The 15113-nt window shown below is 39.2% G+C and overlaps 2 protein-coding genes and 1 pseudogene across 4 annotated transcripts; 2 read left to right on the forward strand and 1 right to left on the reverse strand.

The window, feature by feature from the left end:
* The first annotated feature begins 697 nt into the window (after window positions 1–697).
* LOC131304054 (myosin-binding protein 3-like) lies at window positions 698–5099 on the forward strand. 3 transcript variants are annotated; one of them, XM_058331154.1, is made up of 4 exons: window positions 698–1705; window positions 2698–2829; window positions 3399–4559; window positions 4823–5099. In XM_058331154.1, the coding sequence occupies exons 1-3, from the start codon at window positions 907–909 to the stop codon at window positions 4538–4540; spliced, it is 2073 nt and encodes a 690-aa protein (XP_058187137.1). In that variant the 5' UTR covers window positions 698–906; the 3' UTR covers window positions 4541–4559; window positions 4823–5099. The 3 variants fall into 3 exon arrangements, with proteins under 3 accessions (XP_058187137.1, XP_058187136.1, XP_058187138.1); XM_058331153.1 differs by having other exon boundaries at window positions 699–1705; window positions 4749–5099; XM_058331155.1 differs by having other exon boundaries at window positions 699–1705; window positions 2767–2829; window positions 4749–5099.
* A 408-nt stretch (window positions 5100–5507) lies between these two features.
* LOC131304053 (DNA repair protein RAD4) lies at window positions 5508–15096 on the reverse strand. Its single transcript, XM_058331152.1, has 14 exons — window positions 14933–15096; window positions 14075–14131; window positions 13831–13952; window positions 13318–13641; window positions 13124–13216; window positions 11790–11882; window positions 11561–11662; window positions 10593–10642; window positions 8672–9427; window positions 7784–8153; window positions 7512–7706; window positions 7259–7411; window positions 6956–7165; window positions 5508–6247 (listed from the first exon to the last, which is right to left on the reverse strand). Exons 1-14 carry the CDS (start codon window positions 14973–14975, stop codon window positions 5855–5857), a joined length of 2961 nt encoding a protein of 986 aa, XP_058187135.1. The 5' UTR covers window positions 14976–15096; the 3' UTR covers window positions 5508–5854.
* LOC131305843 (small nucleolar RNA snoR100) lies at window positions 12218–12313 on the forward strand (annotated as a pseudogene).
* Window positions 15097–15113: the final 17 nt, after the last annotated feature.

Below are 15113 nucleotides of genomic sequence, written 5' to 3' on the forward strand. Positions count from 1 at the left end.
GGTACATATATAAAAAGGCTCATGAGTCACCATCAGAATGCCCAACTTGATCCACTCTGTTTTCCATTTCCTTTCTACTTTCTGCTTTTTACTTTCTTTTCAACCCCCTTTTTCCATCATGCTGCCCATTGTCGACAGCTTTGTTTCTTCATTCCCTACCATTTCTCTCTTTTTGGGGATGGGCCTTGACGAGCTACTAATAAAAGTCTCCACTCTCCAAAATGAATTCCGCCCCCCCCCCCCGTTTTTTGTACTGATCACGCCTTGATGTGTGGAGATAAAAAAAAAACCTTTTTTTTTTTTTGGTGCATCGGAAATTTTAGAGACAAAAACTTAAGAGTGATCAATGTCGTTTAATATCCGTTCATCACAGGCAGGGGCCGAACAAGAATTCGTAAATAGTGGGGTCAAATATCAAAATAATCTTCAATTATAAATTGAAAAGGACAAATATTGTGACTTTAGTGGATTCATCGGGAGTGTTTTTAACACTAGCGAGTCAAATTCACAAAACATTAACTCAAATCTGCTCCTTTATTTTACTCCACGTATAAATAGGTCAAGTGACTCGGCGCAACGTAACTCCGTCTTTGGTTGTGAGTATGGAGTTCTCATGATCACGCTCAAAGGTAGCTACCTCCCTTGCCCTCATTCATTGGACACACTTGTGTTATTTCACCTATATTGTTGGACCATTTTTCTTTGCCATAAAATGGTCATATATGATCTTTATTAAGCTCCATGCAATTACTTATTTCAAAAGATGAAGCACTCATACGGTTGTGACATACACTGATACACACAAAACCTATATTACATCCTCCTTTATGTTGAGAAAAAACTCTGCTGCTTTCTGCTGAACACAGTCTCTCTCTCTCTCTCTCTCTCTCTCTCTCTCTCTCTCTCATGGCTGCCAACAAGTTTGCAACCATGTTACACAGAAACACCCACAAAATCACTGTAATCCTAGTCTATGCATTCCTTGAATGGTTCTTGATATTTCTCCTCCTCCTAAACTCCCTCTTCTCTTTTCTCATTTCCAAGTTTGCCAACTACTTTGGACTAAAGCCCCCTTGCCTTTTGTGCTCAAGAATTGACCAAATCTTAGAACCCAACAACAGAAACAATGCCTACACAAATCTCATCTGTGAATCACATGCCACTGAGATCTCCCAATTGGGTTTTTGTCCCAACCACAAAAAGCTGGCTGAGTCACAGAAATTGTGCAAGAATTGCTTACCAAAAAACCCGAAAATCGTCGAGAACTCCATTGAAATATCAAGAAGAATTGGTCTCTTCACATGGGTAAACGAGAAGAAGATTGAAAATGGTGTGAGGAATTTGAAGTGTTCATGTTGTGATGGGATCTTGAGCAGAAAATTCCACCCTTCTTTTTTAGTCTTTAAGCCCTCTTGGGGTACTCTGGGGCATTCATGGAGAAGAGATTTGACTGCAGAAGTAATACATGAGGAAAGCAATGAAGGGGAAGTTTCAGATACAAGTGATTGTGATTGTTTTCTGGATCAAGGTGGCAATGATGATGAAGCCAAAGAAGATGATGATGCCAACATCATTCAAGCTTCTTGTGGAGAAGAAGATGGTGCCATTTCTTTGATTGATTCTTCAACTATGGTGCCAGAGGCTGCTTCACATGTAGTGAGAGAGGTTTCAGAGGAGAGAGTGAATGGAAACTTGAAACAACCAGGTAAAAATTCAACATATAGAAACTATTTGTTTTGTCTGGTTTTTCTTTGACATTGAAATGCTCTAGCCTAGATTCAAGGGAAAGGGAATGGGATCACCCCAAACTGCCCCCATATGGGCTCGAATCGCAACCTCCACATGGAGAGGAGAGAGGTTGGGGCAATGCCATTTAGGCTACAAAGGCCTTGGCGAAACTATTTACCTCAACGGGGTTAACTATTTACTTGTTGCGAGTTCTTGAATTTGAATGTACTCTCAAAGTTGCTACAAAGGCCTTTGACATGGAAGTAGTCACAGTGCCGAACCACATACATAATGTGTTATCTTGTGTTAAAGCAAGAAAAAGTTTGCACCAAGTGCAAAAGTATATGGCTAGGTGCACAAAATTTTGTGGCCATGTGCAAAATTTTGCCGCCAAATGCAATACTATTGGTCCTGGCTGCAAACTATTGCCATTGGATGCAAACTGTTGCTCCTAGCCGCAATTTATTGCTATTGGCCACAAACTATTGCACATGGCCGCAAACTTTTATGTACCTGGCCGCAAAGCCTCAAACTATTGCTTATTGCTTATGGTCGCAAACTATTGCTTATTGCTTATGGCCGCAAACTATTGCTCTTGGCCGCAAAGCCTCAAACTCTTGCTCTTGGTCGCAAACTATTGCTCTTGGCCGCAAACTATTGCACTTTGCCGCAACCTTTTGCACATGGCCGCACAAACGTTTGCGGCCATGTGCAAAAGTTTGTGGCCAAGTGCAATAGTGTGCGGCCAAGAGAAATAATTTGCGGCCAGGTGCAATAGTTTGCGGTTTGCGATTGTTGTGCACACTAACATGATGATTTCAATCCAAACAAACAATAAAGACAGGCAAACAATGCTTTGTGTTCATTTTCACACCCTAAACTCATCCACATTTATATTAGATCAAGAAGTTCTTTCAAAAAAATGCAAATTATTAGCTAAAGATACAATCCTTTGATTATGGAACAAAGGTGGAGAAGAAGAACATGATTATCGAACTTTGTTGGGCGATGATGAAACCAAACCTGCAACCATCACAGGCAAGAAGGAGTTTGAAGCTTTAACTGGCCCTGAAATGTCTGGAACCAGCAGTATTGATCAAGGTATACTTTTTTATCTTCTTTTCCTTTACCCAGTACTTAACTCATCTGCATCTTTTTTGAGTAAGGTAAGCAGTGTAAAGCAAAAATTAATCTATATTATGTAATGCAACGGAGACTTTGTTATCTTGTTGTAACCTAATGGTACCGTAAACTAGGCCATTTGTCCCGGGGATGTTATTATTGGTATTTTTGCTACTTTACCTTCTGTAGCTGTTAGCAGGGTTTTAAATAAAGGCCGGTTTGAACCTTGATACAGTTATTTACTTGCATATCGGCCAATAGTGGCTATATCACCTATACTGTTATGTTTCCAGATACTATGATTTAAAACTTGGCTGTTAGCAATAGGGAAGCTCCATTGTATGCTGTAGTTCTTGTCCATCATAGTGAAAAATCTGCAGTGAATGTGGAGATAATTCAAATTGGTTGAACCATGTAAATCTTGTGTTATCGTGTGACTCTACTTCGTTCTTCATTGTCTGCATTCGTATTGCCTAGATCTCGTTTTAGGCTTGGATTCCTCAAATTCCAAAAACGGAGTTCTGATGATTGAAGTTTGGTATTGCAAGGTTTACAGAAAATCCAGAAAGATTGTCAAGGCACAAATCATCACCTATCTAAAATTTCAGACCTATCTGGGGCAGAGGAGTCTTGGGATGGTAGTTTTATTAGCGAAATGGAAAGTGGTGACGGGAGTCTGACCATTGAAAAGCTCAAATCCGCCCTACAGGCTGAGCGGAATGCTTTAACCGCTTTATACACGGAACTAGAAGAAGAGAGGAGTGCTGCTGCAATAGCTACAAGCCAAACAATGGCTATGATAACACGGCTTCAAGAAGAGAAGGCTGCGATGCAAATGGAAGCGCTGCAGTATCAACGGATGATGGAAGAACAATCTGAATATGACCAGGAGGCGTTACAGCTTCTAAACGAGCTGATGCTAAAGAGAGAGAAAGAGAAGCAAGAGCTCGAGAGGGAGGTGGAGGTGTACCGAAAGAGGGTTTTTGATTATCAAGCAAAAGAAAAGACGGTGATGATTAGAAGGAGAGATGGTAATGCTGAGGACACTGATGAGCTGTCTATTGATCTCAATCATGAGAGTTATAATAACACTTTTACCGAGGGAGTTTTGAATTTTGAGGAAATGGGGAAAGATTTAAGCTCACTTGATGACTCATTGGCAGGATTCGAAGAAGAAAGAATTTCGATTCTAGAGGAGCTCAAGTCATTGGAGGAAAAGCTTTTCACATTGACAAATAATAACAATGAGGAACTGTTTTTTCATAACAATGGCTATGGTAGTCCAAGAGAAAATGGGGGTTCAAATGGGTATTTTGGGAATTCAAATGGGGTAGATTTTTCAGAGAGCAATGAAATGGATTCCAAAGGAAAGAATCTCCTTCCTCTTTTTGATGCAACTGCAGTTGTCGATGGAGAAGGGGAGTTGGATGAAGATGGGATTGAAGAAAATTTAGTGGATTCTAAAATTGAATTGGTGGACAAGAAACTTGATATAGAAGAGGAGGTGGATCATGTGTATGAAAGGCTACAAGCACTTGAAACTGATAGGGAGTTCCTAAAGCATTGTGTCAGCTCATTGAAGAAAGGCGATAAAGGAATGGATTTACTTCAAGAAATTTTGGAACATCTTCGGGATTTGAAGACTGTTGAGCTACGTGCAAGAAGTGGATGCAACAGTCCTCTATTGTGATCTCCCTGATCAAGGAGAGGTAAAATGATTCTTTCTTTCTGCGATGTTCAGAAAATTTGGTCGTCTTGTGTTTCTCAACAGATGAAAACAGGATACATTTAGAGAACCTAGAGTTTCAGCATTCGCATTTCTAACTCATAATATGGTTCTATTGCTACATCGCCGTAGTATTCTTACAACAATGCATCTTCTTGTTTGGTAAATGCAGATGCGTATGTTGGTTTAATTGTTGAAGTTGATCGAGTTACGTGTTTGATTTGATGGAGGACTACCTTTTTTCAGGGTAGACTTCAGAACTGAAGCTTGAACTGACTGTGAATTCGAGTATCTTGAAGGTTCCCTTCATTACTTGTTTGAAAGGGATAAGAGAAAGGTCAAAAATGAAGAGACAAGAGGTCAAGTGCATTTGCCATTTCATTATCAATGTGTTTGATTAGAGAAGGGCAAGGTTGTATTTTATTGATTTGTAAACATGCTTATTTTTGTATCTAAGTTGATGGATTAGGACATTTGTGGAAAGTGATACCAAGAAATAGGGAAGACCGATCGTTTCACATTACATATATCAGTAACCTGTGATTTTCAGAATCGGAAAATACCATTTGGCATTCTTTCAAAAAAACCTAAACATTGTCATGAGAGAGAAGCTTTATTCTGCTCGTACCTTGGTGTGGCAGCAGAAACGTATAGGTGACTGATTCCTTCTTATCTGGTGCGGGTTTGAAGTTTCTATAACAGAGAGGTAGCTACGCCTATCATCCCCTCCTTTTCTTGGACTTGGAGAAGAAAAAATCCCTAGAAATTGGGAAATGACCTTGATAAAGGAAGAATCTAGACACCTTTCTTTTAATTTTCACCCAAGTGTACATTTTGGCAACTTCTAATGAACTGCTCGAGGCAAAAACAAAAATTGTTGTGTAGCCCAGTGGTAAATGATGTTGCCATTCAAGTTAAAGTTCATCAAAACTTAGTAAAAAGAAATAGAAGAACATTTAATTGAGCCATTTCTGGGTTGTTGAGAGTTTGCTGTTTTGCCATGCTAGGGCAGCAACAAAAAGTTACAATACATATACATCAATTGCAATTCCTTCTACTCGAAAATTAAATTAAAAAAAATAGGGGAAAACCTATTTGCTGGTTTATGGCAAAATCAAGCAACAACATAGGTCTCACCTGCTTTCTAGTGGACCAAAAATATATTTACATCAGGTGGCAAAAAAAAAAAGCGTCTATTTCGATGCTTCTTCCTCTTTCTTGTACCGCAAAAGTGTATCTATAGAAGCCACCATGACAAATGGTATCAAGTCGGAGCTGCTAAAACTCCTCCACTTGAATCGAAAATCCACAACGACATCGCTTTGTCCTCATAAAACTCTGTTCATCAACATCGTGATCATCTGTCAAAAACACATGCTCATGTTCTTCTGTGGTTACCATTGACACAAATTCCGATTTTCTGGGCAATGTCTGTCCCTCACATTCATGAGATCTTCCATTATCCTCACTACCACCAACCCCTTCACTAACTTTTTCTTTTGTATTTTCAATGTTGTTTGAGGTTTGTGAAGTTGAATGATCCCCGTAACAGTTGTTCAGCCTTTGACGGGTAACAATAGATGAGAGAAGCTGATACCACCTGGAAATAGCTTGCGCTTCATTCCTTTTCTTCTCTAGAGCCTCTCTTCTTTCTTCTTCCTCTGCATAGGCCTAAAGAACCAAGAAGCCAATTAATTTGAGAGTCAAATACAATTGTGATGCCATGACTAGGAGCACAACCCATTGTACTGATGAAATTCATATCCGGATTAGAAACAAAAAACATCCAAGGGCAGAGCCACTATGTGACTGACTTACGAAAACTCAAGAATAGGTGTAGCATCTAACTGTATTCTATACATTTGAACCTGCAGATATTAAAAACTGCTCCAAGGGCCAGGGCCAGGGCCACCATTAAGATACTATGTTCACCCTTTTCAATTTATTGCCAAACACACCTCAGTAATTTGTTCTACTTATCAACATGACTTGGGTGGACGATCCACAACATATACAAAGAACTAGCGAATTGTCAAAAGGACATTGCTAACTCCACAATCTATTAGGATGCATCTACAGCCCCCACTGTCAATGTGGGATCCACACATAAGACCCACACTGTGAGTGTCATAAGCTGTGGTTGCAAGCATTAAGCCTGCGAATTTGGTTGTCCACTTGTCAAAGAAATAAGCCAGTTAATATGATCAGAATTAGAAATTGTTATGAATCTTGGCAGAAGTTCAAAAATTATATGCATAACAATGGTGTTTGCTGCGAAGCCTGCGATTAAAAAAAATAAAAAGGCAATGGTGTTCCCTCAATGCAACGAGACATGTAAAATTTCTCATGAACCCATACAATCAGAGTCAGTTCATGTACCTCTAGAATTGCATTCCGAAACTCAGCACAAACAACAATGCCATCATAGACAGGTATAGAGCGACCATTTCGGAAGTCAAATCCAACCATAGCAGGTGCAAAATCAATTTCTAGCCGCTTAGCAACTGGAACTAGTCGCGGCAACCTCAAGTGTACAGTTCCCGGTGGAAGGCACTTCTCAGACCAAACATCCACTTGGCCCCGTTCATTCTGTACAGATAGTTCAAACTCAGCAACCATAATCAAATGAGAGAGATTAATAACGAAGTCTACGCAGCAAGTAGATGAATTAATAAACTTCACCCTAGGAACAATCCCATTCACTGCATGAGGCAGACACAAAGGTTCTGTTTGCCACTTCCCATAAAGCACAGTATTTCCTTCACAAGCCTCTTCAGCGTCATCATCAGCATCAGAAGCTTGACCTTTGCTTGGTTTCTGAGAACGTTTCATAACCTAAAAACAAAAGAGAGAGAAAATTGACAAAGATGAACAAAAAGACATGATCAATATACCAACATTCCAGATTCCAATATTCTTATGAGCTAGATCAGACCTGTACAGGAAGCTCGTTGGCTTTGATTTGCAGCCCTTCACGCAGCCACCTTTCTTTCGTATGGAGTAATTGGACACTAGTCCTTGGGAAGACTGGATGACCTGAGCAGAAACCCAAAATGGGACCTTTAGGATGAAGGATCTGATACTTTGTAAGCCATCTTTCTAGCGCGTAAAGGTGATGGTTTTTATAAGCCTGCATATAACCAAGAAAGTTCTAAGAACAAACATTTAAAGTATCGTTATTTATAAAAACCATGTAAATTCAATGACCTGTTGATTGGTAGGAAGAGGCTCAGTTAATGCCCTAGTTTCCAACTCCATGTCCTCAAGAGAGCTCCTGGAATTAATAAAAGAATTCGCTGCAGAAGAATTTGAACAAATTTTGTTACAAGGCTCTTTTGGCACTTCAGTCGCTACCTTCCCAGTCGAGCTGGCATTTTGGGGGACAGTACAGTTCCGGGATGAAGGATCAGTAGTTTTAAATGGTCCCACTTTGGCATGTCCATTAGAACCATCCCTTTCCACATGAATCACACCTCCAGTAGCTCCCGACTCCAACGCCGTCAATGGTGCCAAAACATTGCCCCACCAAATTGGATCTACTCGTTCTGACGCTATCTTGTACCATTTCATACAATACCTGGAAAGCAGATTTAGTGACTCGAGGAATTGGAATAACAAATAGGATAACAAAAACAACTACAAACTTTTTCTAAGAAATCCTACCATAAATGAATATCCTACCAGCAATTTTCCTGTAAGCCTCCAAAGTACATTGTTACAACCACCTTACACGGCAATAAAAAGCTTCCGTGGCTGGATAAACGCATGTTTATCCGAATGTGTATGACCTACATTCGGATGTCTACTGATCAAGTTGTTACATATGTAAGTGCTTACAGTCATACCTACAGCGAAGAATACATATTCTAGCAACAAAAATAAGATTGCTCCCAGCCTATGAATTCTTTTGAAAAAATGGATGGCTTCATGAGGGATCGGAAAGCGCAAACACGGAAAATTTCGACGATAGAGCAGTGAAGAACAAAATTGTACTACTGGAAGATGATAGTGTTTAAATACCCAAAAACTATTCCCAAATAAGGCAGAACATTAAATGCCACAATAAAACCATAACAAAGAAGACATGACAGGAACCTGCGAGTCACATCTTTAGCTCCAAGGCCTGCAAAGGCAACTACATATCTCAAAGAAGCTCTACATGCAGCAACTGCAGGTTCTACTTTATGTTCGCCATCAATAATAGCATTGACAGCATCAACATGCACCCACTTTCCTGTCAAGTTCTCTCCACTGCAGTAGATTTCTGCCCAGTAAAGAGGAGCTCCAACTTTTCTTGATCCAAATGCAGTAGAGATACCCTGAGAAGATGATGGAGATTCCACCATTTTAATTGTTTTCAATCTTTTAGCAGGAGAAGAGAGATTTGGCGAATTACTATGAATTTTGTCTGCATTCAAGCAAATACTGTGTCTAGAAGTCTCAGCTGCTGAAGCAGATAGAGCCATTTCCAACTGCATCTCAAATTCAAAATCCCCTTTTCTCTTGGATCCATCAGATTTCCCAGCAAGGGACCCATCAGAGAAATGATTTCCTGCCTTGCAAGATAATGTGGGCAGATCAGAACTTTGAGAACCTTTGGACGAGGAGAAATTGCTAGACAACTTGGCATGCATAGCCCCGCATGCATCCCTTAAGGAAGTTTCACAGATGTTGCCCTTGCCATCTGACGACAACTGTTTAACAGGAGAAATAGCAACCTGATCTGGTTTAGCCACCATCAGCGTGGAAGACTGAAAGATCCCTCTCACAGTCTTCCTTGGCTCTTGGCTAACAGATTCAGATTTGTTAGTATCAGGCTTCAAGGATGCCACATCAAGAATGGACACAAACCTGAACATAGACAGAAAAACTTCAAATCAAATACTTCAGAATGTGGCACTTATAATGAAATATTGGAGCCAATAATTGCATTTTGAGCTTATAAGGGCCAAGAGTGTACATGCTTTTATTACTTGCCAGCATTAAATACTGGAAAGGCCAAGGGACTTGCCTTTTCGACCGAAGAGGACGGAGTATAAATTTAAGAAACAGTTCAAGAAAATTTTACAAACAACTTATTCTTTGCTGGAAATACAAACAATATCCATGCATACAAACCCCTGCCCTCTTCGGAAAGGAAAAAAGTACAAGTAAAGATATTTGAAATAAAATAAAAAAGCAGGTAATGACTGCTTACAATGTATAGATTCCAATGAAGGCTAGAACCCTTCAAGGCTGCAACTCTTTCTTTTGGAAATCTACACTAATTAAGCTACCATCTAATAATACCGAGAATCTCTCTTATATACACCTATATATTTATATATCATATATATCTTGCATGTATAGGTTAACTTATAGGAGTAACAAATTACACAATATAGATATGTGTTGAACACAATTACACAACCAATAGAAGTTTTGCCTGAGTGCTGCAAGGATTCCATGAAAACTACTTTCCTTTCCACGACAACCCTCTGCCTTCACATTCCTTGAAAAGGCAGTCAACCTACAAAGAAGTGAAGCCATACAAGTATCCGAGGAATTGGTGGACTCTCAAACTTGCACCAGGGATGCTGAATGACTATCCCGCCTCGTTGATCGTACTTAATCGAACTCACAACTCAAATTAAGTACGAAGGAGCATGGGCTATGCTTTGATTCATAGGCTTAAAAATTAGGCATCAACAGCAAGGACCATTTCTTGATAAAAGCTCAGTTATTAATTAAGAGTGCGATCACAGGATAAGATTGGAGAGCAGAAAATAAGTTACAGTGATGCCAAAGGTCAGGCCTAAAGCCATTTTGCCACTCTTAATACCCTGCATATTGGAGGACTAGCCCTGTGTAAATACTATTTTGTTTCTAAATTAGTGGGACCATAGGAAAGCAATCTCGTGAAACTTAAATCATATGTGAAAAGAAAATATGTGAAACAACAACAACAATGCAAGGAAATAAAAATAGTGACTGCAGCAAACGAAAATTCTAATTCACGTTTGCTATAAAAGCTTACCGGGTTGTAAGATTCAGAGCTCTAAATAGTGCCACAGACAATGCAGCAACCTGGAAAGGAAAAACAATTCTATAACACTTTCCTGAGCTTGTAAAGCAGTATACAAACCTGATTAAATTATTCCCAGGACAATTAAATAGTCAGCAGCAACTTTGTTATTTCCCGAAGGAACAAAAATCTCACGAGTCATCAGAGCAATATGCAGAAAAGACAACTGTTTCCAGGCACAACAGAAAAATAATTTTAGGCTACTTCCCGGACTCATGAACACAATAAAGTTTTGACAGGGGATGTATGAGATAAAATTAGATTATATTTCTGCAATACAATCTCGAGATTCTCAAAATACATTCAGGGGGTGTTCCGGATGCGCAGTAAAAAGAACTTTTAGAAAAAAAAGGTTTTTCAAGCTCAAATATAATGAAAATGAAAAATAATTTTTTAATTTTTTTTACACCGTTTAAAAGATCTCGATGAAATCTATCAAAAAAGATCCATATTAGTAGGAAAATTATTTACGTAAACACGTGATTTTTGAGCTTGAAAAACCTTCTTTTTCAAAAAAGAACTTTAAAAAAGAAAGTGAAACACCCTCTCAGAGGCTAAACACCTACTACCATCATCACTTCAATTTTTTCAAGTTCAATTTACACACATAGTAGTATTTACAAATTGCACATATTTTTCCTTCTAAAAACAACCAAATTTGAATGTTCATTGCTCTACTCAAGTCTATGTACAATATTACACAAACAAACGTAAATACCTAGAAGGCTAAAATACGTGCATAGTAATGGGAGAATTTAGTTGACTTTTATAACTAAATCCAGGAAGGATCAGACTCTTTACGAAATTGCAGTTTCCAGCAAATTTATACTAATCGTACACTATTCATCTTCTCCACACACTAACTGAGAAATTCAATGAAGTCTAGTAGGAAATAGAAAACCACACGATGAGAAACCAACCTCCTCTGCAGTCCCTTCTTGAGTCTCTAGAGCAAATGCCAAAGCTGAATGAAATGATCTCTCTGTACTGCCCGAACCTCTAATACGGAAGTTATTGTGAAACTGCATGTTAAGCAAGGTGTCAAACAAAACAGATAAGAAAAAAGCAATAGAAGATGAATTTCATATGATCTCCAAATGGCGAAGAAAACTTCAAAATAACACTCGAGAAGAGGAAATAATGACGTACCCAACTGACAAGCGGCACCAGAGCATTAACCGTCAAATTCGTGTTCTCTGATATCCTATTTAAGTGTTTTGGTAGAAGGGAAAGTAAGGAAGCCTGCAACGGTAATTGAATTGCCCATGATTAATAAAAAATTCACTTTGAATAACCAGCAAAGAGAGAGAGAAAGAAAAAAAGCAGGTTCGAAATGAACAGAATGAGAATGGACTTCAGATTTTCTAAATAATAAAAGGTAACCTTTGAACCAACAAGGGCAAGTTCCACTCCAATAAACAAAAGTTTTCAGTGGGAGTCTTATTATATCCACGATTCTAAAAATCAACCGGTACAGCATCTAGTTCAGTTATAATCCCAGACATATTGCCTGGCTGGCCATTTTGAAACATTAACTAGTTCAGTTATAGTTAGTGCTTTCCAATGCTCTGGACTGTGAAAGAAGGAAACATGGTAATGTGCACAGAAATTTATTTGTGTCTCTAGGCCTGCCCTCTTTGATGCCTTTCGGCTTTGATTTAGGGGTTACAGTGGTATTCTGAGAGCAGCCACTTTGTGAATACATTGCCAAAGGTTAGGTCGGTCTCCAATCTTCCTCCGCCCATACCCAATGATTGGAGAGTTGGGGACTAGATGGGTTATGTGTTACTGTTATTGTCGTTGTGGCCAGTTCAGTCATAGAATGAACTCCAACTAGAATGAACTTTTCATTGCATCTGAAAGTGAAGTATTAAAGGAAATAAGTGCCATCACAGGTGGTGTAAAAGAATGAAGTTTGGAACTCCAGTCTTTTACCACATTGGCTGAATTTTCCTGACATACCCTCAATAAAAGAAAAAGCAAACCATTTCTATATGATGTTCTGACATCACACAAGTTAATTTCATTATTTATTGTATCTACAAAAAGGCATTATAAAGCTTAAATAGCCATTCTTACCCTTACAGAAAGCCCATACAATCCAGTTTTACTTTCTGACTAAATTAATATGACCACCTTCATGGACCAAAAAATTACCTAGAAATTAGGAATTTTCTTCCTGGGTGCCAATCCATGTTGCTTATCAATCATCTTTAAGAAGTTCATCTTTTTTAATACAAAAGACAGATGAAACTAGATATACCTGTTAAAAGGTCAAAGCAAACCACCACAGGTGTCACTCTCCTACATCTATATGAGGAGGCTAACACTCAGCCTCATAAAACAAATTCAGAGAGAGATACACACGGAGGCTAACACTTAAAACTCATACACATATATATGTCCATAACAATAACAGAAGCCATGAAAGCGACACAAAAAATCAAAGATTCCAGGAGATATGAAGTAAAACATGAAGTAACCTGAATGAGTGGATTGTTACACGCATTGTCAATTAACCTTCCCCGTCCAAGTAAACAAAGCAAATGAACCTTGTGCACAAGCACAGCCAATTCCTACAGAAAGAATTAGAGAATGTCAGTCCAGCAAAAAGCAAAATTTTACAATCAGGCAAATATGGCATTTAATGATTTTGAATTATTCAGCCGCAATTCACCTTATCCTCAACAGAAGCTCTGCGAATTGTCTTCCGTTTACCAGAATCTGGTGTCCCATCGAACTCTATTGTCATTCCATTAAATAAATCATTTTTGTGATCTTCTACAGAATTCAAAGTATGTAAAGATCCATCTTCCCAAAACGACTCATCCAATTCTTCTTCACCATCAAGATTAGAATGATGAAGATCTTTCCCTTCAGCTGTGTCTTTCAATGGAGTTGTAGGTACTGCAGCACTTTTAGAATTTTCACCCTCCAAGGCATTTCGTTTTGTCTTATTTCCCACACTGTGTTCATCAACCTTCTCAGGTTCGCTAACTGGCTGAAAAATAAAACAGAAGGAAGGAGTTCCTGTCAAGAGCTTTCCTTAATATGTAACAGTTACAACCAAAATCAATCCCAAACAACTTCTCATTGAACTGGCACCCATTTAAACTACTTGATAATCTATGAAAGCTCAACAAAATTACTAAGCTATGAATGGAATACACGGAGGGGAAAAGCAACTAACTTTGCATTCAAAATCACACCGCTGGAGGTAGTTATCTCGCTTCTTTGACCCTGACGAGCCACGTGAATTCACCCGATTTAGAAGTTCCCCTACCGCCTTGTGGGATATAGCCGCGAGATTTCCTGAAATCATGCCCACATGGTATCACATTGATGGCATTTTTATTCACGAGTAAATTACTTTCCAATAATTCAAGAGTAGCAAGCTTCAAAGACACAAATCATGCACTAAATGAACAAATTACCATCATCAAGGGATTCCAAAAATCCTGAATCGTCTGCAGGTGCCATCACCTCTTTACCTGATACAATAGAAGTTAAAAATAACTCAAAGTCTCAAACCCTAAATTACGATTGGTCTTCTTTACTCCAATTTTAGTCTCTTGATGTTGAGGACATAAAGAATGAAGTTACCCTCTTTCTAACAACTCAAGCCTTTAAGACTTGTTTGTTTGACCGGATATGCACCTCAAATTGAAATGTATATGCAGAGAATCACATGAGGGTGTACTGCTAGTAATCCCACCACTATTAGGCCCACGTAACTACATATCCTTAGGAATCGTATATCGGTACACGGGCCACTGAAGATTTGCCCGACTTTAGGGTCGTGAAATTAGTCGAGATGTGCGCAAGCTGGCCCGGACACAGTTATCGATACACATATACATATTGGTCCACAATTTGAACCTCACCGTCTAGCTGATAATAAAAAATATTTGCACTTGTTTAACCCGTTTACTAAAGTAATAGTCCGGCTACCATAGGACATGTTGAGGATATGAATAATAGAACGAAAAATAAAGTTACAATTCTCGGTTTTTCTGATAACTCAGGTGTCCAGCCAACTTGCGCGAACCTTGACTAATCCCGGGACCCAATCCCACCGTTCACAAGCGGAGAATTCGGGTTAAAACCGGGGAGAGCTATAATTATATTTCAGAATATGTTACAACAGTTAGAGGCCAGTCGAGGTTAGAGTTCCATTAACGTGGAAACCTAGACACGCATATATAACTGCATCATATGAACGTGTTTGGAGAGAGAGAGAGAGAGAGAGAGAGAGAGAGAGAGAGAGAGAGAGGGTGGGTTGAGGAGCGTACCGGTGGATTGGCCCCGTTGCTTGGACTGGTTTCTGGTTCGCATTGCTCCGATTGATGAGAGAGAAACTATGAGAGAGAGAGAGAGAGAGAGAGAGAGAGGCGCGCGCTTTCTACTGGTTTGGGCCTTTGGTGGTTGAGACTTGAGAGTGCTGGGGAAGATACGCTATTTCGTGCTTTCTGG

This window comes from Rhododendron vialii, chromosome 10a (assembly GCF_030253575.1).
Source record: "Rhododendron vialii isolate Sample 1 chromosome 10a, ASM3025357v1".
Classification (NCBI taxonomy): Eukaryota; Viridiplantae; Streptophyta; class Magnoliopsida; order Ericales; family Ericaceae; genus Rhododendron; species Rhododendron vialii.

Excerpts from the sequence above, each read along its gene's own strand:
- LOC131304053 (XM_058331152.1), bottom strand. The coding sequence starts at position 14,975 with ATGCGAACCAGAAACCAGTCCAAGCAACGGGGCCAATCCACCG. Across the intron at positions 7,707-7,783 it reads CTCTTCCTACCAATCAACAG|GCTTATAAAAACCATCACCT; the intron begins GTCATTGAATTT and ends GGTTATATGCAG. Across the intron at positions 6,248-6,955 it reads TTCGGAATGCAATTCTAGAG|GCCTATGCAGAGGAAGAAGA; the intron begins GTACATGAACTG and ends TTGGTTCTTTAG.
- LOC131304054 (XM_058331154.1), top strand. The coding sequence starts at position 907 with ATGGCTGCCAACAAGTTTGCAACCATGTTACACAGAAACACCCACAAA. Across the intron at positions 1,706-2,697 it reads TGGAAACTTGAAACAACCAG|GTGGAGAAGAAGAACATGAT; the intron begins GTAAAAATTCAA and ends TATGGAACAAAG. Across the intron at positions 2,830-3,398 it reads AACCAGCAGTATTGATCAAG|GTTTACAGAAAATCCAGAAA; the intron begins GTATACTTTTTT and ends TGGTATTGCAAG.